The sequence below is a fragment of the Hypanus sabinus genome, chromosome 1 (genome assembly GCF_030144855.1).
Source record: "Hypanus sabinus isolate sHypSab1 chromosome 1, sHypSab1.hap1, whole genome shotgun sequence".
Taxonomy (NCBI): domain Eukaryota; kingdom Metazoa; phylum Chordata; class Chondrichthyes; order Myliobatiformes; family Dasyatidae; genus Hypanus; species Hypanus sabinus.
Window position 1 is genome coordinate 12,819,559 of NC_082706.1, and position 22,447 is coordinate 12,842,005.

The 22,447-nt window shown below is 43.7% G+C and overlaps 1 protein-coding gene across 1 annotated transcript in view; it reads left to right on the forward strand.

The window, feature by feature from the left end:
- slc4a5a (solute carrier family 4 member 5a) overlaps window positions 1–22,447 on the forward strand; it is a 166,926-nt gene that overhangs the window by 17,314 nt on the left and 127,165 nt on the right. Inside the window, exons 2-3 of the mRNA XM_059964691.1 lie at window positions 7,137–7,210; window positions 10,865–11,053. Coding sequence (XP_059820674.1) covers window positions 7,138–7,210; window positions 10,865–11,053 — 262 coding nt within the window. The 5' untranslated portion in view covers window position 7,137. The remainder of the gene's footprint in view (window positions 1–7,136; window positions 7,211–10,864; window positions 11,054–22,447) is intronic.

Here is a 22,447-nt window from a genome sequence, read left to right on the forward strand (position 1 = left end):
CAAGAGTGGGAAGGAAGGGAGAAGAAGCCCGAATTAGAAGGTGGGAGCAGGGAACAGAGTACAAGCCGGCAGGTGATAGGTGAGAGCAGGGTAGGGAGAGGATGGGAGGGGGGAATGAAGTACGATGTGGGCGATGAGGGGTGGAAGAGGTAAAGGGCTGAAGAAGCAGGAATCTAATAGGAGGGGGCATTAGATCATGGAAGAAAGAGGAGAACCAAAGGGCAAGTGAGCAGAAGAGAAGGGGTGAGAGGGTAATCAGAAAGGGAAAAACAAAAGAGAGGAGGAGGAGGAGGAGAAACTTGGAGAGTTTGACTTTCATGTTACCAGATTGGAGACGGACCATGAGGTGTGCTCCTCCAACCTGAGTGCGTCCTCATCATGGCATTAGAGCCGGCCGTGTACCAGCATGTCAAAACGGGAACGGAAGGTCCTGCCTTTCGCGAACAGCAGGTGCGAGAAGGAAGATGCTCGACAAAACAGTGCTCCACTTTGCATCAGGTCTCACCAGTGTGGAGCAGGCCACACCAGGAGCACCAGATACAGTAGGTGGCCCCAACAGACTCACAGGTGAACTTTCACCTCACCTGGAGGGGCAGGTGTAGCATGTGTTACACTTGCAGGAGGGAGATCAGTGGGGAGGGGTGAACTAATGATTGGAAGCTTTTGCTGAATAATTGTAACTGATCTGGGCAATATTGTGATATTCACCTACTTCATTTGCCTATCAGCCCGCACCTTCACCCCAGAGAACGTGTCCAACAATTAGCCGAGCTCAGCAACCACTTGCGCATTCCAAACTGCTCGACATGAGACATTTTGTAAGTTCCATATCTGTCCGCTCCTCTGGGGAACATAGAAAACCATCACTTCTTAAAGAAATTGCTGGCCTTTTCCATTTATCAACAAACAACACGGCCAAGGGTGACTTCCTCCAGAGGATTCGTGAAATTACTTCTTTTTCTTTCAAAAGTGGTTCAGCTACTGTGCCTTTGAGCTACTTTTGGTGTTTTGTTTTGGACCAATTGAGCAATCCGGCATTTGGCTGTCTCCAAGGTCTTTCAGTGAAGCATGCAGCCTTGAGGCCAGGAAGCCGAGAGACGGGACGCAAGCCCATGATTGGCACCATTCCTCACCGATCTCACTGATTAAAGCATCGAGGACGATTGAAATCATGGAGCTGTGAGTAGGAGCAGAAGGTGAATTGGGTGTTCAGCACTGTCTACCAACCTCTCACTCCCTGATCCCAGAGGAAGGGAGGTAGGTCCCTGTGGTCAAATAGTCTCTCTCTCCCTTGCTGGTGCCAGAGTCCTGGGTCTTGGGCAAGGTTTAATTGATGTGGTTTGTGGATTGGTCTCTGTACTTAACACTATATTGTGCTGCTGGTTTCTGGTCATTCCTTTATTTTGTTGCTATTTTGGGCAATTTTTGATTGGGGCAGTCTATAGATAACAAACTGAATATTCAAGCTAAACTGCATATGCCTGGTCTCTTTAAATTTTAAGTTTTTATATTCTGTGTTTATCGCTCATTTTATTGCCAGTTGGATGAATTGGGTTTTTTTTTGCTGATGTGGGGTGGTTGAAGTTTTTCTCTGAAGGGGTTCCATGATGTTTCTTTCTTTTGCGAGGTAACAAATCTCAGGGTTTCATGCTCCATACATGCTTTTGTAATAAATGTACTTTGAACCTTTGAGCACATCTGGGGACTCGACGTGATGTGTCCAGTGTAGAGGAGCCCTCAGTTCAGGCCGTGGATCTTTCATCAGAACTGGGAAAAGAGATAAGATAGTTAGTGAGTAAGGGACACAGAGGACAAGTGGAATATTTAGGGGTAGGATGGAGATAAGGTGGGGCCAGGGTTGCCCTGGAGATAAGTTGTAGATGCCATCCAGTTAACATGGATCATTAGAGAGAGAGAGGAATTGAACGAAAGATTTGAAATGAGGGCAACCATCATCTCATAGCTTCAGCTCATTTTATCACCCTCCAGCTGTCCACATTAATTCATTGATTGGATGATCTTGTTCACAGCCTAGCCCCAAGGGTAATCCTGGCGTATTCTGGCAGGGACATTTCTGGCACTACCCCCTCTCCCAACCACCCCAATGCTCCCATCTTTAGCAAAACAGCTTCACTGCAATTTAAAACTAACCAGTTTTCTCCCTTTCCAAGTTCTTTCGAAGAATCTTCCACCTTTAAGATTTGCACTGTTTTACTTTCCACAGATGCTGTATGTTGCTGAAAGTTGACAGGGCTTTCCATTTTTATTTCAGGTTCCCTACATCTGCAATGTTTAAATCCCCATAGGGTAGTCTTCTCCTCATCTCACCTTCAGATGCGGTGCAGTTTCATGTGTAGGTCTGCTGCTGATGAAAGAGAAATACAAACAGATCTTTCCATTATTCCCTCTCATGTCTGTAACTCACATACCGTATGCACATCAACAGTCTCTTTCTCTCTCACACTCTCTGTCTCACTCTCTGTTTCTCTGTCTCTTCTTCTCTCTCTCTCCCTTTCTCTCAGTCTCTCTCTCTCTCTCTCTCTCTCTCTCTCACACTCTCTGTCTCACTCTCTGTTTCTCTGTCTCTTCTTCTCTCTCTCTCCCTTTCTCTCAGTCTCTCTCTCTCTCTCTCTCTCTCTCTCTCTCCCTTTCTCTCAGTCTCTCTCTCTCTCTCTCTCTCCCTTTCTCTCAGTCTCTCTCTCTCTCTCTCTCTCTGTCAAATACACTCACAAGCATACATCCAAACATACGAGGGGTGATTGATATGTTCGTGGCCTAAGGTAGAAGGACTCAATTTTAGAAAACCTAGCACATCTATTTTTTAACATAGTCCCCTCCTACATTTACACACTTAGTCCAGTGTTCGTGGAGCATACAGATCTTGGACCTCCAGAAAGTGTCAACAGCAGGGGTGATTGATAAGTTTGTGGCCTAAGGTAGAAGAAGATGAGTCATACAGCTGTTGTTACATGCACATGCAGGTCAACTCTTTGGTTATGCAGAAAACTTGAAGTTAATAATTTATCAGTTAATAACTCATCAGGGTGATTGATAAGTTCATGGTGTAAGGTAGAGGGAGATGAGTTATTAACTTCAAACTTTATGCGTAATCACTCAAAGAGTTGACCTGCATGTGCATGTAACGAGAGCTGTAAAACTCATCTCCTTCTACCTTAGGCCACGAACTTATCAATCACCCCTCGTATGTGTATACGTAAATGTATGCACAAGCACGCACAAACACACACATGTATAGGCGCACCCAAAGCCAAGCACACCCATGTGCTCACACACAATGCAAATGCAAATGCAAAAAACAAACGTGCACACACACCCACACCAATGTTCTGTCTAATATTTTTCACAGCTGTGCAGACCACCCATTGCTCAGAGCAGGAGATTTTACACGGTCTGAAAATTAAGCAGCACTTTACATTGACATTATATTTTTAAAAATTCCAGTTGTGTTGCAACAAAGGCTATGTGAGCAGGAGCATTTCAGTTTCTGCACAGCCCAGAACCCGCCCAGCTTAGAGGGAACAGTCACACACACACACACACACACACACACACACACACACACGCACGTACATGTACATATGCACACACATTCTATCGTACCAACACTCAGTTTGACTTGCACTCCCTGCTCTCTGATCGGCAGAACTGTCACTTGAAGACATGCATTCCCCGACAGATGTCCCAGAGAGTGCAATTCATTTTAACTGAGCTCATAATGACATAAAATGAAGCAAAAATGAATCATAACACAAGTGACAAAGGTCCAGGCTGATGAAACTGAATTCAGATGCAACAGCTAATGAATTACTGAACAGCTAATGAGCCCTCGAATCTGTTTGATGTCACTTTTATCTCATAAATATTCTTACTGAAAATTATTATTCCCTCGTTTGATGTGTGCATCATCCAAACAACTAATTATAGTCTGGTCACTCTAATATTAATGATGGGAAACTTTTCTGAGATAACAATCAGGCTTATAATTGGTTTTGAAAATAGGGGTCAGTAAACAAATGCCAGCTCAAACTTATAAACTTTTGCTTTACTAAAGTAAACTGGAGAACACTAGAAATATTCATCAAATCAGTCTGCATCCCTGGAGATGTGTATTGGACAGCATATTGACTGGATGCATCACAACCTGGTATGGAAACACCAATGACCTTGAATGAAAAACCCTACAAAAGTAGTGTATATCGCCCAGTACATCACGGGTAAAGACCTTCCCAGCATTGAGCACAACTAACCGGAACACTGGAGTAGGAGATTATCATCCCTCATCAGAGAACCCACCACCCTGGTCATGCTCTCTTCTCGCTGCTGCCATCAGGAAGAAGGTAGAGGAGCCTCAGGATTCACAACACCAGGCTCAGGAACAGTTATTAACCCTCAACTACCAGGCACTTGAACTAAAGGGAATAACTTCACTAAACTTCACTTGTCCTATCATTGAAATGCATCCACAACCAATGGACATAAGGATTCTTCATCTCATGGTTTGATATTTGGTGCTTATTTAATTATTATTATTACTATTTCCTTCTTTTAGTATCTGCAAAATGTGTGTCTTTTCCACACTGGTTGAGTGCCCAAGTTGGTGCAGTCTTTCATTAATTCTATTATAACTATATTTCTATTATGAGTATGCCCACAAGAAAATGACTTGCATGGTGATATGTATGTATTTTCATAGTAAAATTACTTTGAAATTTGATTTAGAGAAAATCTAAGGAAGATTTTGTATCATCCAGAGGGTGGTTACAATCTGGAATGTAATCCCTGAGGGGGTAGTGGAGGCAGAGACTCTTCCTACAGATAAGAAGCATCTATGCCAGTCTTTGAATTGCTGATGGTAAGGGGGATGAGCATAGACAGAAACTTGATGGTCAACATAGACATGGTGGGACAAAGAGCCTGTTTCTGAGTCTTATAGTTACAATTCCACTTGAGCTAAGTCATTCTTAATTCCTCTCAAATCCTCCCAGAAGAGAGATAATATACCACTTACCATCCCGGTGTAGAGATTTGACCCAAAACATCTTTCTCTAACAGATCCTGTTGATTCCTCCACTACAGCAATTTTATAGCAATTGTTGCAGGAACTTTTATGTCTTTTTAGGAGCTTTGCTGCCGCAAAGCAACTAATTTCATGACATTTTTGATGGCTCTGGGCCTCTACTCACTGGAATTCAGAAGGATAAGGGGTGACCTTATTGAAACCTATCGAATATTAAAAGGCCTCGATAGAGTGGATGTGGAGAGGGTGTTTCCTAAGCTAGGCAAGTTTAAGACCAGAGGACACAGCCTCAGAACAGAAGGATGTCCTTTTAGAACAGAGATGAGGAGGAATTTCTTTAGTCTGAGAGTGGTGAGTGGTGAATCTGTAGAATTTGTACCACAGACTGCTGTGGAGGCCAAGTTTTTAGGTATATTTAAGGCATAGGTTGATAGGTTCTTGGCCGGTTGGGGCATGAAGAGATACAGGGAGAAGGCAGGAGATTGGGACTGAGCGAGAAAATGGATCAGCCATGATGAAATGATGGAGCAGACTTGATGATCCAATTATCCTATTTCTGCTCCTATATCTTATGACATATATATTAGTGATAATAAACCTGACTCCAGTTTCCAACACCTACAATCTTCTGTGTCTCCAAAATACCAACAATTTCTACAGTTACGTGCTACCTTTTAGTGATTGTAAATAACGTGTGACAAAATCAGATCACACCAGAGACTTTTTCCCTGGGTGGAAATGGCTACAAGGGGCCATAGCTTTATGGCAATTGGAGTAAAGTACCATACAGAGGGAATGATAGGGATGAGTATTTTCACGCCATCAAAATCAAAGTAAGTTTATTATCACAGTGAGTACATGATATCTTACCATATACAGTACTATCAAGAGATTAATTTTCCTGCAGGCATTTACAATAGAATATATGACTAACTACGCATAAACAAAGACTGGCATAAATAAACAATATATAAAAGAGGACAAGTTGTGCAAATAGAAGTAAGTAAATAAATAATACTGAGAACGTGAGTTGTAGAGTCCTTGAAAGTGAGTTCATAGGTTGTGGAATCAGTTCATTGTTGAGGTGAGTAAAGTCATCCATGCTGATTTGGGTCAATGATTTCTTGCTGAACTGTGGACAGTTGGAAGTCAATCCTGTTTTAACTTGCCGCAAAGAGGGAAGGTGGAGAGAGCAAAAGGAATGTCCACACTGGTTCACGAGCTTGATGGTTGAAGGGTAATAAATGTTCCCGAATCTTGTATTGTGGGACCTTAGGCTCCTGTACCTCCTGCCCGATGGCAGCAGCAAAAAGAGCAAATGGCCTAGATGTTGGGGTCCTTGATGATGGATGCTGCTTTCCTGTGGCAACATTCCTTGTAGATGTTCTCAATGGTGGGAAGGGCTTTGCCTATGACGTCCACCACCATACGGAGACCTTTCCATTCCTGGGTATCAGTGTTTCCATACCAGGCTGTGCTGCAGCCACTCAGGATACTTTCACTGTGCATCTATAGAAGTTTGTCAAAGTTCTAGATGACACATCAAACTTCCAAGAAAGTAGGCACATCCAGAAAGCTATGCCTTCTTTGTGATGGCACTTCCATTCCAGGGTAGATCCTCTGATAGGGTAGCATCAGGGAATTTAAAGCTACTGAACCTCTCCACCTCTGATCCCCTAATGAAGTCCAGCTCATGGACCTCTGCTTCTGGAGTCGATAATCAGTACGATTATGATCCTGATCATGTCAGAGTGGAGGGTGCGCGTAACACATTGCCAGGGGTGTTGCTAGAGGCAGATACATTAGGGATATAACAAACTCTTAGATAGACACATGGATGATAGGACAAAGGAGGGCTATGTAGGAGGGACAGTTAGATTGATCTTAGAGTAGGTTAAAGGACCATAGGCTCTGTTCTTTGCTGTAATGTACTATGTTGTAATTTCACTTATCAAATTCTGTCCAAGACCAGTGAAAGGAACTTTCAGCATACATCAGGTTTCAGAAAGGTGATACTTGTCCACTTCCTTTAGCCTTGTCGATTGTGTCTGCCTGTAATAGACTTATCCGTAACAACACCTTTTTATTCCCCATTCAGGATGGAACACCAGACAGTTCTGGAGCGGGGAATGGGGAATTCCAGAAGGAGATACGATGATGATGAGGAAGAAGGTGAGCTATTACAGCTGAAGTGAAAGAAGAATCTGTGGAGGAGCTCGGCGGGTTGAGCAGCATCTGTGGGGGAAAGAAATTGTCACTGTTTCGGGTGGAAACAATTCCTTTCTTCACACGGGTGCTGCTTTTCCTCCAGCAAGATGGATGTTGCTCCTGATTCCATCTGCATTCTCTTGTGTCTCCACATTGAAAGTTCAATTAATTAAGTCCTTAATGTCTTGGGTGATGCGAGTTCTTAGCCATCATTAAGGACACCCACCACCCAGAACATGTCCCCTTTTCATTGCCGCCATCAGGAAGGAGGTACAGGAGCCTGAAGGCACGCACTCAATGATTTGGAACAGCTTCTTCCCCTCTGCCATCAAATTTCTGAATGGACACTGAACCCATGAGCACTATCTGAATAGGCTGGGACTATATATATTCCTTCGATCGAAGGAGGTTGAGGGATGACCTCAGAATCAGAATCAGGTTTAATATCAGATTCAGATTCAGTTTATTGTCATTTATAAACCACAAATACAATGCAGTTAAAAAATGAGACAACGTTCTCTTGAATGATATCACGAAAAAGCACAAAGCAGACCACACAAGAAAAACCACATAACGTTTGGTAATCCCCAATCCAGAGTCCGGAGAGGCTGCTGCGTATCGATATCGCGCTACCGTCTTAGCACGTTCCCCGGAAAGGAACTACAAACCCATCAGATAAACCTAAAGCTACAAGACCTACACAAAACCACATAGTTACATATAGTTATAGTTAACATATAGTTTCAACAGTGCAGACAATACCACAATTGATAAAAGACTGACTGACAAAGACCACATAATTATAACACATAGATTCAACAGTGCAAAGCAATACCATAATCTGATAAAGAGCAGTCCATGTCACGGTTTAAAAGAAAGTCTCAAAAGTCCCGACAGCCCATCATCTCAAGCAGACGGTAGAAGGAAGAAAAACTCTTCCTGCCAGGAACCTCCAGCGCCAGAGCTTGCCGATACAGCACTCTGGGAGCTCCAACCACAGCCAACTCCGAGTCCGTCCAAAAACTTTGAGCCTCCGACCAGCCCTCCGACACCGAGCACCGAGCACCATCTCCGCCGAGCGCTTCGACTCCGGCACCAGCCGCCAAGCAACAGGCAAAGCTGAGGATTCGGGGCCTTCCTCCTGGAGATTTTTCCGATCGCACAGTAGCAGCGGCAGCGAAACAGGCATTTCAAAAGTTTCACCAGGTGTTCCTCCGTGCTTCACACGTCCGCCTCCATCAAATCAGGACTGTATACGGCCCCTACTTACAGATAACAGATATCACCACATATGTTGTGAAATTTGCTGTTTTTGTGGCAGAAGTATAATGCAATACATTATCGTAGAAAAGAATGTGAATTACAGAAAGTATATACAGTACATTCTGTACATACTAAATAGTTAAATGAGGTAAGTAGTGCAAAAATAGTAATAAAAAACAGTGAGGTAGTGTTCATGAGTTCTAAGTCCATACAGAAATCAAATGGCAGACAGGAAGAAAAGGCAGGTCCTGGGTGATGGGTTCCTAAATGACAGATGCCACCTTTTTGAGGCATCGCTCCTTGAAGATGTCCCAGATACTATGGAGGCCAGTGTTTATTTTGATCCTGTGCAGTGGCACCACCGTCCCATACCAGCCAGTTTGAATGCTCTTCACAGTAGATCTGTAGAAATTTGCAAGCGTCTTTCACTATACCAAATCTCCTCAAACTCCTAAGTCGCTGTCGTGCCTTCTTTGTAGCTGCATTTATACATTGAGCCCAGGATAGATCCTCAGAGATATTGACAGCCAGGAACTTGAAATTGCTCACCCTTTCCAATTCTGGTGGGTGGTTATAAAGTGGTGAACCAGCATGGATGAGAAGGATGAACACAGTTTTTTTCCCAGTGTAGTAGAGTACAAAACTAGAGAGGGGAAAAGTTTAAAGGGGACTTGATAGGCAAGCTTTTCCACACAGAAAGGGATGGGTAGCAAGTGGTAAAGACAGGCATAAAAATAGCATTTAGAAGACATTTGGACAGGTTGAGGGATAGGAAATGTTTAGAGGAATGTGGATCAAATGAAGGCAAATGGGACTAGCCCGGGAAGACATCATAGTTGCCATGGATGTATTGGTCTGAAGGGTCTGCTTCGTTATGATACAACTATATGACGACAATCATCAACCATCAAGCTCCTAAACCAATGTAGGTAACTTTACTCGCCTCAGCAAAGTACTCTCTCCTCAAGCTACAGACTCACTTTCAAGGACTCTACAACTCATCTTCTCAATATTATTTATTTACTTTTTTACTATTTGCACTGTTTTTCTTCTTTTGCTCATTGCCTGTCAGTTTTTGTTTACGTAAAGTGTTTCAAAAATTCTATTGTATTTCCTTATTTTCTTGTAAGCATCTGCAAAAACATGAAACTCAAAGTGGCATATCCACCCAGTGGCCTGTCTGTTAGTTACCTCCTGTACCTAATAAAGCGGCCACTGAGTCTATGTGTGTGGCCTTCTGCTGTTGTAGCCCATCAACTTCAAGGTTTGACATGTTGTGCATTCAGAGATGCTCTTCTGCACACCACTGTTGTAACATCTGGTTATTTGAGTTACTTTCACCTTCCTGTCAGCTTGAACCAGTCTGGCCATTCTCCTCTGACCTCTCTCATTAACAATAAGTTTTTTGCCCACACACTGGATGTTTTTGTTTCTCTGTAAACTCTAGAGAATGTTGTATGTGAAAATCCCAGGAGGTCAGCGGTTTCTGAGATACTCAAACCACCCCATCTGGCACCAACAATCATTCCACAGCCAAAGTCACTTAGATCACATTCCTTCCCCATTCTGATGTTTGGTCTGAGCAGCAACTGAACCTCCTGACCATGTCTGCATGCTTTGAGTTGCTGCCATATGATTGATTAGATATTTGCATCAACGAGCAGGTGAACAGGTGGACATAATAAGATGGCCACTGAGTGTATATATTAAAAAACAAGTAAGTAGTGTAGAAAGAGAATAAAACATAAAACTGTGAGGAGGTGTTCATTGTCCATTCAGAAATCCGATGGTGCAGGGGAAGAAGCTATTTCTAAGACATGGAGTGTGTGTCTTTAGGGTCCTGTCCCTCCTCTCCGATGGCACCAATGAGAAGAGACGTGTCCTGGGTGGTGAGAGTCCTTAATGATGGATGTTACCTTTTTGAGACATGGCATCTGGAATTGTCCTTGATGATGGGGAGGTTAATGCCCAGGATGGAGTTGTTTTCCAATCCTGTGCAGTGGCCACTCCATCTCAGAAAGTGGTATGACCAGCTCTTAATGTTACATCTCTCCCACAGTAAGCGGCTGATGCCAAGGTTCAATCGGAAACGTTAAAGGTGACATAATGATTGTGTTGGGTGTGCCAGTTAGGAATAAACTAAGCCAAATACATTGAGCGGAGGTACAAGCCAGCCATGATAGAGTGGGTACTGATTACTGAGGTCCACCTGTGAGCTGGACTGATCTGTGGTGAGGTACAGAAGCAGTTAAGGGATGGCTGCATCTTCCTGACTCTGGCCAGAGAGGTCCTGCTTACCCCAAAAGCTCACTAAGTGTAGGTTTCTCACCAAATCACTGTATTTGTGTTGTACAGTTCGAAACGCAATCTACATTGGGATCCCCGCGCCCCATGGCTACAGGAGAAAGCGGCGGCGAAGAAAGTTCTCAACAAGCCACAAGAAACCCAACGAGGAGGAATGGCATCCGAAGAGGCAAGAGAGATCCGACACGGATGAAGGAGGTGCCAGGGCAGCCACTTCTTCAGACAGCATTAACGTTACCAGTAAGCCATTTGTACTGTAAAGAGAACGGTCTTCACCACACCCCATGTTACCAGCGCGGTTTCGACATAGTGCCGAAGGTTTAGTTTGACTGCTTCTCTAACAGCACCCACCAACATTTCCAATCAATTACCTTTAAAAATAAAGAGAAAAGTATATCTTGGACACCATTACAGTATTTTCCTGGCAAGAGAATTATCCTTAGTAGAATATAGAACACAGAACAGTCCTGTCAAGTCACAATGTCTACACCAATTACGGCACTAAATTAAACTAACGCCCATTTCCTGCCTGTTCTCATGTCTACCTGACTCCGTCTTAAACATCATTATTGTATGTGCTTCCCCCACCCAGAAGCCTGTTCCAGGCACCTATCTCTCTAGAGTCTTCAGATGCTGGCAATCCAGAACACCAGACACAAAATACTGGAGGAACTGCACAGGTCAGGACGGATGAAAGGCCTCATCCCAAGTCATCGATGGCTTAATCCCCTCCATTGAAAGAGCCTGACCTGCTCAGTCCGTCCAGCACTTTGTACCTATCAATCTCTGTGTCGATTTTGCCCTACACATTCCCTTCATAATTGCCTCAAATTCACATCCTTCACTCTAGGAAAAAATCTTAATCTTTACCTTATTTATGTCTCTCATAATCTTAACAAATATCAAGTTTCTCTAGATTCTCTAGAGAAAATAATCAAGTTTGTACAACTCTTCTTTTGAGCTCAAACCCTCGAATCCAGAAAGCATCTTGGTAACCCTCTTCTCAAAGCCTGCCCAAGCTCCCTGAAATGTGGCGACCATAATTTCACCCAATGACAAGTAACCTCAAGATAATCTAAGAGGGTTCATAACCCAGAGTTCACCCTGTCTCTCAGAGGAGTCAGCTGGGTGGAAAATCTGTGTGGGGATTGACAACAAACACTCTTGGGATAAATATTTGAGGGGAGTCCCAGGATTGCTGGAGGCCATCGTCCCTTCTCGTCAGTCCAGTATAGTATACTCCCTCACCTCACCAACTCAGCTCCTAACGCTGCCTTCCATCAGTTCCCACCAAAATTAGTTGTTCCTTCTGGAAAACTGTTAACTCATGTGGTAACTTTCATTCAACAAGGGCATAAACCATGTAGCTACCTGTCCTTGTGGACTTCTCCTACCCTTGTCTATTGTGGGGACCTCCTACCCTTGCCCAATGTGTATAACTCCCACCCTTGTCCATTGTGGGTCTCTCTTACTCTTGCCAACTGTAGGCACCTGACAGGGTTGGCCAGGCTAGACCTGAAGCAATGTGCTGCCACCATGTAGTTCCCATTCCATTATGTATCTGACATAACGCACTGTAAACAGCCAATTGTTTTGAAAAAAAAACATTTGGACTGTTGCTAATGTCAGATTTAGATTTATTTATCACATGTACATTGAAACGTACAGTGAAGTATGTCATTTTGCATTAACAACTAACATACCCTAGAATGTGCTGAGGACATTCCAGCACCAACATAGCACGCCCACGACGTTCAGCAGAATAATACAAGCAACAACAATGACAATATAACACAACAAGAGAACAGCACAGAAAACCCTTATTCCACCCTGCCACACACACAGACAGGCCTCCAGCCCTAGAACAGGCCACCTCCTTGGCTCTGGACATTCAGAATCACAGTTATCTTTCCTCTGGCCTCCAGTCAACTTTTTCAGTCCTTTGAAATAGATACCTGAATGCACCAACATCAAATTCTTAAACGTTTGATATCCACTCACCTCTAGCCCTATACCCCCACATTTTTTTCCTTTTCTCTCTCCTCCTGATCCATCTGACCCTCATCGCCCTACCTCTGTCCCCTTCCCCATCCTCTCCAGCTGCCCGTCACCCACACACTCCCACCAGTCGTTCCTCTTCCCACCTCCCTCCCTTTATTCCACATTCCACCAACATCTCCTATCAGATTCCACCTTCTTCAGCCCTTGTTGCCTCCATTTATCACCACCCAGTTTCTGACATAATACCCAATCCCTTCCCACCCTCACCTGCATCCACCAATCACCTGCCAGCTCCTCCTAACACCCCTTCCCTCCACCTCTTTATATTGGCTTTCTTCTCTCGATCTTTTGACCCCGCTGACTGACCATTTTCTTGTGTAGATGCTGCCTGACCTATTGACTTCCTCCAGTGCCTTTCTACATTGCTTTTAAAAATACAATGGACTTTGTATTCCCCTCCTCCTTTAAATTAATATTATCAGACTCCAGGCAAGATCCATGCTTAATTAAGTCTTGCAGGCAGTTTGCAGCACCTAAGGGATGTTTCAGAAACTGCCAGATATCAGCTGCTTCAAAGCATCATTCAGTTGTCACATGTATTAAGCTTATTGGTCTGTTTCATTGATTACAAACCTTGATTTACTGCTCTAATATAGTTACGTGCTGATTAATGCCAGCCCATGACTTACAGGCGAATATCAGTGCTAGACGTTGGGGCCAGTATCTGTAAATCCTAGAGTCCTCTGGAGGCTGGAGGCCAAAGATGGCCTTACCTGGGTTTAGAGGGCTGTGTGCGTGTGTGGATGGTGAGCACGAACGGGCCTTGGGTTTTGTTTTGTTGCTTAAATGTGTTCTGTGTTGTTCAGCCAAGGAGCCATGTTGGCCCTAGCCTGCATGGCAAGACTTGCAGGCAGCCCCCCCCCCCACCCCCAGAACATCCATGGACGTGTTGGCTGCTAACACAAACGCCACATGTCACTGTATGTTTCGATGCGCATGTGATAAATAAACCTGAATCTGAATGAGGAGTCTTTATCCTGATGCTCCAGCACAATGAAACGGTGGCTGAGCGCCTGAGATAATTCTGGGGATGAATTACTGTATATCTGTCACTGTAACAACATTAGAAGCTATTATTGAAGAATCCTGCCCTCTAAACTCGGGTCAGGCCATCTTTGGCCTCCTGCCTCCAGTGGACTTGATAATTCACAGGCACTGAGCCCAATGTCTAATGTTGATGATCACCTGTAAGTCATGGGCTGATACTGCTCAGCATGCAACTGTGTTAAAACAGGTTTGTAATCAATGAAACAGACCAGTACTGTGCAAAAGTCTTAGGCACACATATATATATATATATATATAGCTGTGGTGCCTAAGACTTGTGCATAGTCCTGTAGTAATTTTATGTATTGCACTGTACTGCTGTCGCAAAAAAAAAACACATTTCATATACATGTGAGTGATGATAATGCTGATTCTGATATGGGTCTCTATCGTGGACTGAGAGTGGGAAGGGGGCAGGGAAAGGGGAATCATAGTTGGGAAGAAGGGAAGGGAGAGGGGAGGGAGTGGGAAGCACCAGAGAGACATTCTGTAATGATCAATAAACCAATTGTATAGAGTGAAATGACCTTGCCTGGTGTCTCAGGGCTGGTTGGAACTGCACCTGTGCCATCCCCTGCCCCAGCTCTCCTCTCTGGCACTTGCCCCACAACCCTCCCACGGCATTTCACACTCACCATTCCGGACCTTCTTTGCTCCCACCAGATTTACAAACCCACTTTCTGATCCACTTTGGCAAATACAGTGCTGTGCAAAAGTCTTAGACACCCTAGCTATATACATGTGTCTAGACCTTGCACACCACTCTATTTTTTTCAGAGTATGGTTGATAGCTGGAACACAATGCTAGAGGAGGTGGTGACACTGTGCACCATTATGTGCCTAAATTTCTTGCACAGTTCTGTATACTCTCAGGTGTTGAAGTGGGAGGAAGCTAACTTTATTACTAGGGATAAGTATACTGAGCTTGACCCAATCATTTCCTTAACATAAGTACATAAGAAATAGGAGCAGGAGTAGGCCATCTGACCCAGCAATATGATCAGGGCTGATGTGTCCGTAAACTCAGCTCCATCTACCTGCCTTTCCCTCATAACCCTTAATTCCCTTACTATGTAAAAACGTATCTAACTGTTTCTTAAATATATTTAGTGAGGAAGCCTCAACTGCTTCCCTGGGCAGAGAATTCCATAGATTCACCACTCTCTGGGAAAAACAGTTTCTCCTCATCTCTGTCCTAAATCTTCTTCCGTTATCTTATGAATATGCAAATTTAAACACTAAGGAATCACATATAATACCTGAGTCGGTCACACAGCTTCAGGTAGACCCTGTGTTGAACGCAACGTGTTTCATTATCTCCTGGGTGAGGAGGAGATGGCTTTTGCTATAGGTTAGGTCCACGCCCACTTTAGCAATGATAACATTCTGCATTGGCCACACCACTCTATGCCAGTGCCATGGAATATTGGAATCACAGGAGGATTCTAGCAGTCTATTGTTTATCTATAGACAGGGCTGCCCTCACTGACCAGGAAAGACAGAGAGTATGCAGTATGGAAACAAGCCCTTCATTTCACGTACGGATGATCAACCATCTATCTACATTGGGGCTTCAGAGCTTCAATCATTCATTCTGTGGGGTTCTTGTTTCGTGGACATCTGTGAAAAGTATGAATTTCGGGTGGTACACTGTGTACATTCTCGGATATTAAATGGACCCTAAATAAAATTACTACTCTATTCCACTAGATTTTACAAGTCACCTACTCAATTGTATGAAGGCATTGGGCCAGTCATCCTAAACACTAATCATGTCTCAATTCCATTTTATCCCACCTACATCCCTATCAACTTCCTCCCCAATTCTACCCCTCACCTACACATCAGGGGTAGTTTCAAACCAACTTGCACACCTTTGAATGCGGGAGGAACCAGAACGCCTAGGAGGAATCCCACACAGTCACGGGGAGAACTCCACATAGGCAGCAGCGGAGGTCAGGACCGAACCCGGGTCTCAGGCACTGGAGGCCGAAGCTCCACCCGCTACGCCACTGCGTCGGCTTGGGTTTCTAGCCCTTAAAGGCCATCAATCAGTGGCTGAAGACTGCAGCCTCGCAGAGGACTTGGATGCTGGCTCGTCGCTGCAAACACTGCCTCTCCATGCTCAGCAAGCGTGTTCTCTGTTGCTCCCGGCTTCGAAGTGCCAGGGGTCCCTCTAGTGCGACATTTTTTTTAATCTTGCCGGCACAGCCATGAGATCCACGACTCCAGCTCTCTGCCTGATCTCAGTTACAGCCGCACGCCATTTGTGGCTTGGCTGATTCCACAGGGTCAGCCGAGGGTCAAAACCAGCTTCCAGGTCAGCTTCCGATGAGTATGTACAAAGGACGTTGGGATTGCTACGCACTCGCTGCCAGACTCTGAAAGCAGTGACAGTTGCGAGGAACTAAAGGCACATTGTTTTCAGTCGGGATTCAAGGTACAAATAACTCTCAGCCCTTGCGAATGCTAATCTGTTAACTGTTGCCACACTGTCTCCCTAGTCCTCCAGTATCTCAACACACATCTCTGCTGGAATCCTCAACAGCCAGTTACACTTGTAAAGAGAGTCAGGGTGTCCTGTGCGTGATGCTAATCAGTCTGTTTTGAAATATTTGTCAGCGCAACTTAATTATGGAGCTCAGAAGAATACAAGGAGGCCAATCTGCCCCTCAACCCTATCCCTGGCACGCAGTTCACTTATTCATTCCTTTTCTTGCCCAGGAAGGAAGGGTACGTCATCAGTAAAAGTTTTCTCTGTCTGTATCCAGCGGCAATTTACAAAAATATGAAACTACATGACACCTATCCTTGCTGTGCCCCCGTCCTTTCTCCTCCTTCCCCCCCACCTCCTCCTCCCTCTTCCACTGCTGAGAACTTCAGTGTGGTGCTTAGGGACAGTAGGTCTTCAGGAAGCTGGAAGACAGAGAGGGAGAGAGAGCTGGCAGGCCGTAGGAAGACTTAGATCACATTCTCCTTCAAAACGTTTGCACTCGAGGTGGAAGGGGTTTAGTCAGAGCAGTTCCTCTCAGGGGAGAGGAAAAGCATCTAGGAATTGCTCCTTCCTCAAGCTGCCCGAGAGTGAGGACCCCTCAGTTGGGTGGGCCCCTCTGAATCTTTCATGGGTCTGTCAGGAAAGGTTCAGTCCTGGATAAGGTCACAAGGGCATAAAAAATGGAATCAGGGTCAAATATTATGTTCCTGCAGATTGCTCTGCTGTCCAGTAAAGCCATGGCTGATTGGATCCTTGACCTTAATTCTAGTTTACAACTCGTTCCCTGTAACCCTTGGCTTCTCTGTGCCAAACATCATTCCAACTCAGTTCCAAATGCACGCCACGCAAAGTCAGAGAATTCCAAGGATTCACCTTTCTCCGAGAGGAGACTTTTCTTTTCATCATCATCTTAAACGGGTGATCCCTAATTCTGCAGTCTTGATTCTTACATTGTTCTTGATACCACCTAGAGGGGAAAGGTGCACCCTCTCACGCCCTTTCCCATGGGGAGTAAAATTCATTCCGGAGTCTGGAATGATATTCGCCTTTTCAACTTTTATTCCTGGAACTTTGAAGTCAGGAGGGTGGTCAAGAGGCCACTTCAATTAAACGACTGGTCTGTTTCCTTCCAGAGGGGTCAGTTTCACCAGCACACTGAAGAGCCTTTAGCGAAGGCTCGGGAATAGTTAAAGTGCAAGCCTTCTCAGAATTGAAATGGGTAAGCTCCACTGGGTTTGGCATAATCATCAATAGGACTCAACTCAGCAAAGAGCGTGCTATTCCGTTTAATCTCCAGGGTGAGCGGCTCTGTGTAACAGGGTTTGACACACTCTTTCAGACAGCCACAAGTTACCCTGCGCACATACAGGCCTGCTGTTAATGCGTGCCGCAAAATGAGTGGGAGTGAAGCAGGTAGGATTGAAACCCATGCTGTTTATTGTTGTTTTATCATGTGCTTTTTGCGACCAGTAATGGAGGGCTTGTCTTGTGGCCAGAACAGAACTGATGTAATTCATGTAGTTTCACTCAACTGAGCTGTTAACACTTTGCTCCACAGACTAGAGTTACATTTCTTCAGCAAAGTTACGCCTGCAACTGGGTCACCGCAATAAAAAAGTGTGTTTGGTCGTGCTTCATGCTTACTTGAACCTTACCTCACGGAACTTTAGTCCCACAAATATCAAGGGAATTCTCAGCTCTTGCGGAGAAGAGGTGTCTTTCAACACCAAAGGAATTATCTGGACCCGTCTCTGATTTTAGGGGGACAATCATTTTTAGAGTTTACAGTTCACACGGCTTTAACCAGAAGTCGTCATGTGATGCAGAGGAATGTTTCAGTGGGTCCCACAGAGCTCAATAGATGAAGACAAGGAACCGTTCTACCTGCTGCCTGCTGAAGCCAGCTGGTGGATGGGACGTGAGAGCAGGTGTCTGTGAGTAGATCACCAGTGTCTACTGAGCGGGACGGGGATGGGGACAAGACGCGGGCCTCTGGGCAAGGAGTCAAAAACAACCAAAAGTAATGCAAAGGTTGTTCAACAGTTGCATTAGTCAATAGGTACACTTGTAAACACTAGTCAGGAAATACAGACTCCAAACTCCTACCACCTGTGTGTTGTGCCTATGTACCTGTATATGGGTGTGTGTTTATTGTGTGTGTGTGTGTGTTTCTGTGTATTTGTGTAGTTGTATATATGAGTGTATCCTCATTGTATGTGCATGAGTGTATGCACACCTACCTGCGCATAGGTGTACGTTATTCTGCATATATATGTGGCCGTGTTTCTGTGTGTGTGTCTGTGTGTATGTGCATACATGTAAATCTGTGACTGTGGCTACAAATAGGTGTTTATTTCAATCTGTATATGTCTATCTTTCTGTGCCTGGATGTATATGAAGTATCTCTATTTGTGTGTCTTTCTGTTCATTGTTTTTTCTTTCAAGGTGGTTCATTTTCTTTTTTTGTTTTGTGGCTGTCTGTGGTAAGACGGATCGAAGGGTTGTATACTGCATAGATACATCAATGATGAATGTAATTCGAATCTTCAATTGTTTGAAGTGTGTGTGCATGCATCTGTGTAAATGTGTACTATGTGTGTATCTATGTGTTGGTGTGTGTGCATCTGTATAAATGTACAACTGTGTGTGTATCTGGTGTTGCTGTGTGTGTATGTGTTTAAATGTATACTGTGTGGTTGGTTTGTACATATCTGTTCAAATATACAACTGTGTGTGCATCTGTGTGTATATGTGTAAATATATACTCTGTGCATCTCTGTGTTTGTGTTGTATATCTGTGTAAGTGTATATTGTGTGAATGCATTGGTATGTCTGTATCTGTGTAAAAATATGACTGTGTCTGAGCATCTGTGTGTTGGTGTCTGTGTGTTATATGTCAATATATACTACATGTGCATCTGTGATTTGTTATGTGTTTATCTGTGTAAATGTGTGACTGTGTGCGCAACTGTGTGTTGTTGTGTGTGTGTGTGTCTTTGTGTATGTTTATACCGCTTGTGCATCCATGTGTTAGTGTCTATGGATCGGTGTAAATGTGAACTGTGTGTGTCCATCTGTGCATTGGTGTGTGTCTATCCGTGAAGATGTGTACTATGTATGTGCATCTGTGTGTTGGTGTGTGAATATCTCTGTAACTGTTTGACTGTGTATTGGTGTGTGTGCATCTGCATAAATGTACAACTGTGTGGGCACATTGGTTGTTTGTGTGCGTGTATCTGTGTAAATGTATACTGTATGTGCACCTGTGTTTTAGCATGTGTGAATCTGTGTTAAATGTGTACTGTATGTGCATCCGTACGTTGGTGTCTATGGATCGGTGTAAATGTACGACTACGTGTGCATCTGTGTTTTTGTGTGTGCATCTGTGTAAATGTGTTCTGTGTGCGTGCATCTGTGTGTTGGTGTGTGTGTATCTGTGTAAATGTTTGAAGTGTGTGCGTCAGTATGCTATTGTGTGTATATGTGTAAATGTATATTGTATGTGTGTATCTGTGTTCTGGTGTGCATGTACCTGTGTAAATGTACCACTGTGTGTGCATCAGTGTGTTGCTGTTTGTGTATATGTGTAAATGCATATTGTGTGTATGCATCTTTGCATTGGTGTGTGTGTGAATTTGTGCAAATGTACAAATGTATAAGCATCTGTGTGTTGGTATGTGTGTCTTTCTATGTAAATGTGTACTGTGCGTCCATCTGTGTTTTGGTGTGTGTGTATATCTGTGTAAATGTACAACTGGGTGTGCATCCATGTTGGACTGCGCGTTTCTGAGTAAGTGTATACTGTACGTATGCATTGTCTATTGATGTGTGTATCTGTGTAAATGTATGACTATGTGTGAGGATCTGTGTGCTTGTGTGTGTATCTGTGTAAATGTACACTGTATGTGCAGCTGTGTGTTGGTGTGTTGGTATCTGAGTAATTGAATTGTGTGTGTGAATCTGTGTGTTGGTGTGTCTGTATCTGTGTTCAACTGTGTGTGTGTGCATCTGTGTAAATGTATCCAGTGAGTGCATTGGTGCTTTGGTGTGTGCATATTTGTGTAAATGTATATACTGTGTTCATCTGTGCATCTGTGTTCATGAGTGTGTACCTGTACAAATGTATACTGTACACTGGTGTGTGTGTACCTGTGTTATTATACAACTGTTTGTATGCATAAGTATTCTGTCAGTGCTTTTGTGCTTTGGTGTGTGTGCATCAGTGAAAAGTACAAATGTGATTGTGTGCATCTGTGTGCTGGCGTGTGTGTATCTGTGTAAATGTACAGGTGTGTGTGCATCTGTGTAAATATATACAGTGTGTTTATCTGTGTGTTGGTGAGTGCATATCTGTATAAATGTATCACTGTGTGTGCCCTGTGTCTTCATGTGTGTGTGTGTGTGTGTGTGTATTTGAGTAATTGTACAACTGTGTGTATGCATTGGTGCTTGGGGTGTGTGTCTGTGTTTTGGTGTGTGTGAATCAGTGTAAGAGTGTATGGTCTGTGTGCGTCGGTGTGTAAGTGTGTGTGTATTTGCGTAAATGTATGACTGTATGTATGCATCTGTGTGTTGGTGCATGTATCTGTGCATATGTATACTGCATGGGCATCTGTTTGTTGCTGTATGTGTCTCTGTGCAAATATGCGACCATGTGTGACACTGTGTATCGGTGTAAATGTAAATGTATGCTGTGTGAGCAACTGTGTGGTGTGTTGGTGTGAATGTATCTTGTAAATGTACAACTGTGTGTGTGCTGGTGCATTGGTGTGAGTGTCTGTGTAAATGTATACTGTGTGAAACTGTGTATTAGTGTGTGTGAATCTGTAAATGTATGCTGTGTTTTGGTGTATGTGTGTATCAATGCAACAGTATGAATAGTGCATTAGTGAGTGTGTATCTGTGTAAATATATACCGTCTGTGTGCATCTGTGCATAGGTGTGTGTATCTGTGTGTTGGTGTGTGTGCATCTGTGTAAATGTATACACTGTGTCTGCAGCTGTGCTTTGGTATGTGTGTGAATCCATGTAAATGTATATGTGAGTGCACCTGTGCATTGATGTGTGTGTACAGTGCAAATGTATGACAGTGTGTGCATCTGTGGGTTGGTTTGTGTGTATCTGTGTAAATGTACAATTGTGTGTGCATCTGTGTAAATGTATCATGTGAGTGCATCAGTTCTTTGGTGTGCAAGTAACTGTGTAAGTGTATACTGTGTCTGCATTGCTTGCTGTACAGCGGTGTACAGTACATTGGTGTGTGTGTATCTGTGTAAATGCACGACTCTGTTGTGCACATTTATGTTGGTGTGTGTAGCTGTGCAAATGTACAAATGTGTGTGCCTATCTGTGTGTTGGTGTGTGTGTATCTATGTAAGTGTGTGCTGTCTATGTGCATCTGTGTGTTGGTGTGTAAGCATCCACGTAAATGTGTACTATTGGTTCATCTGTGTTTTGACTGTATGTATCTTTGGAAATGTATACTGTGTGCATCTGTGTTTTGCTATGTATGTATTCGTGTAAATACACAAATTTGTGAGTGTACCTTGTGTTGGTTTGCGTGTGTATCTCATTGTAAATGTATGAATATGTGTGTGCACCTGTGTGTTGGTGTGTGTATTTGTGTAAATTTGCGACTGTGTGTGTATCTGTCTGTTGGTGTATTTGTATCTGTGTAAGACTGTGCATAGCCGTGTGTGTCTCTGTGTAAATGTATACAGTGTGTGCATATGTGTGTTGGTGTGCATATCTGTGTAAATGTAGGGCTGTGCATGTCCATTTATGAGTTGGTGTATGTGTATCTGTCTAAATGTCCAACTGTGTGTGTGCTTCTATGTACATGTACCATTGTGTGTGTGTGTGTGTGTGTGTGTGTGTGTGTGTGTGTGTGTGTGTGTGTGTGTGTGTGTGTGTGTGCATCTGTGTGTTGGTGTGTATGTATTTTGTAAATGTATGACTGTGTGTGCATTCTCTGTGTTGGTGTGTTTCTGTATCTGTGCAAATGCATACTGTGTGTTGTTATGCTTCTCTCT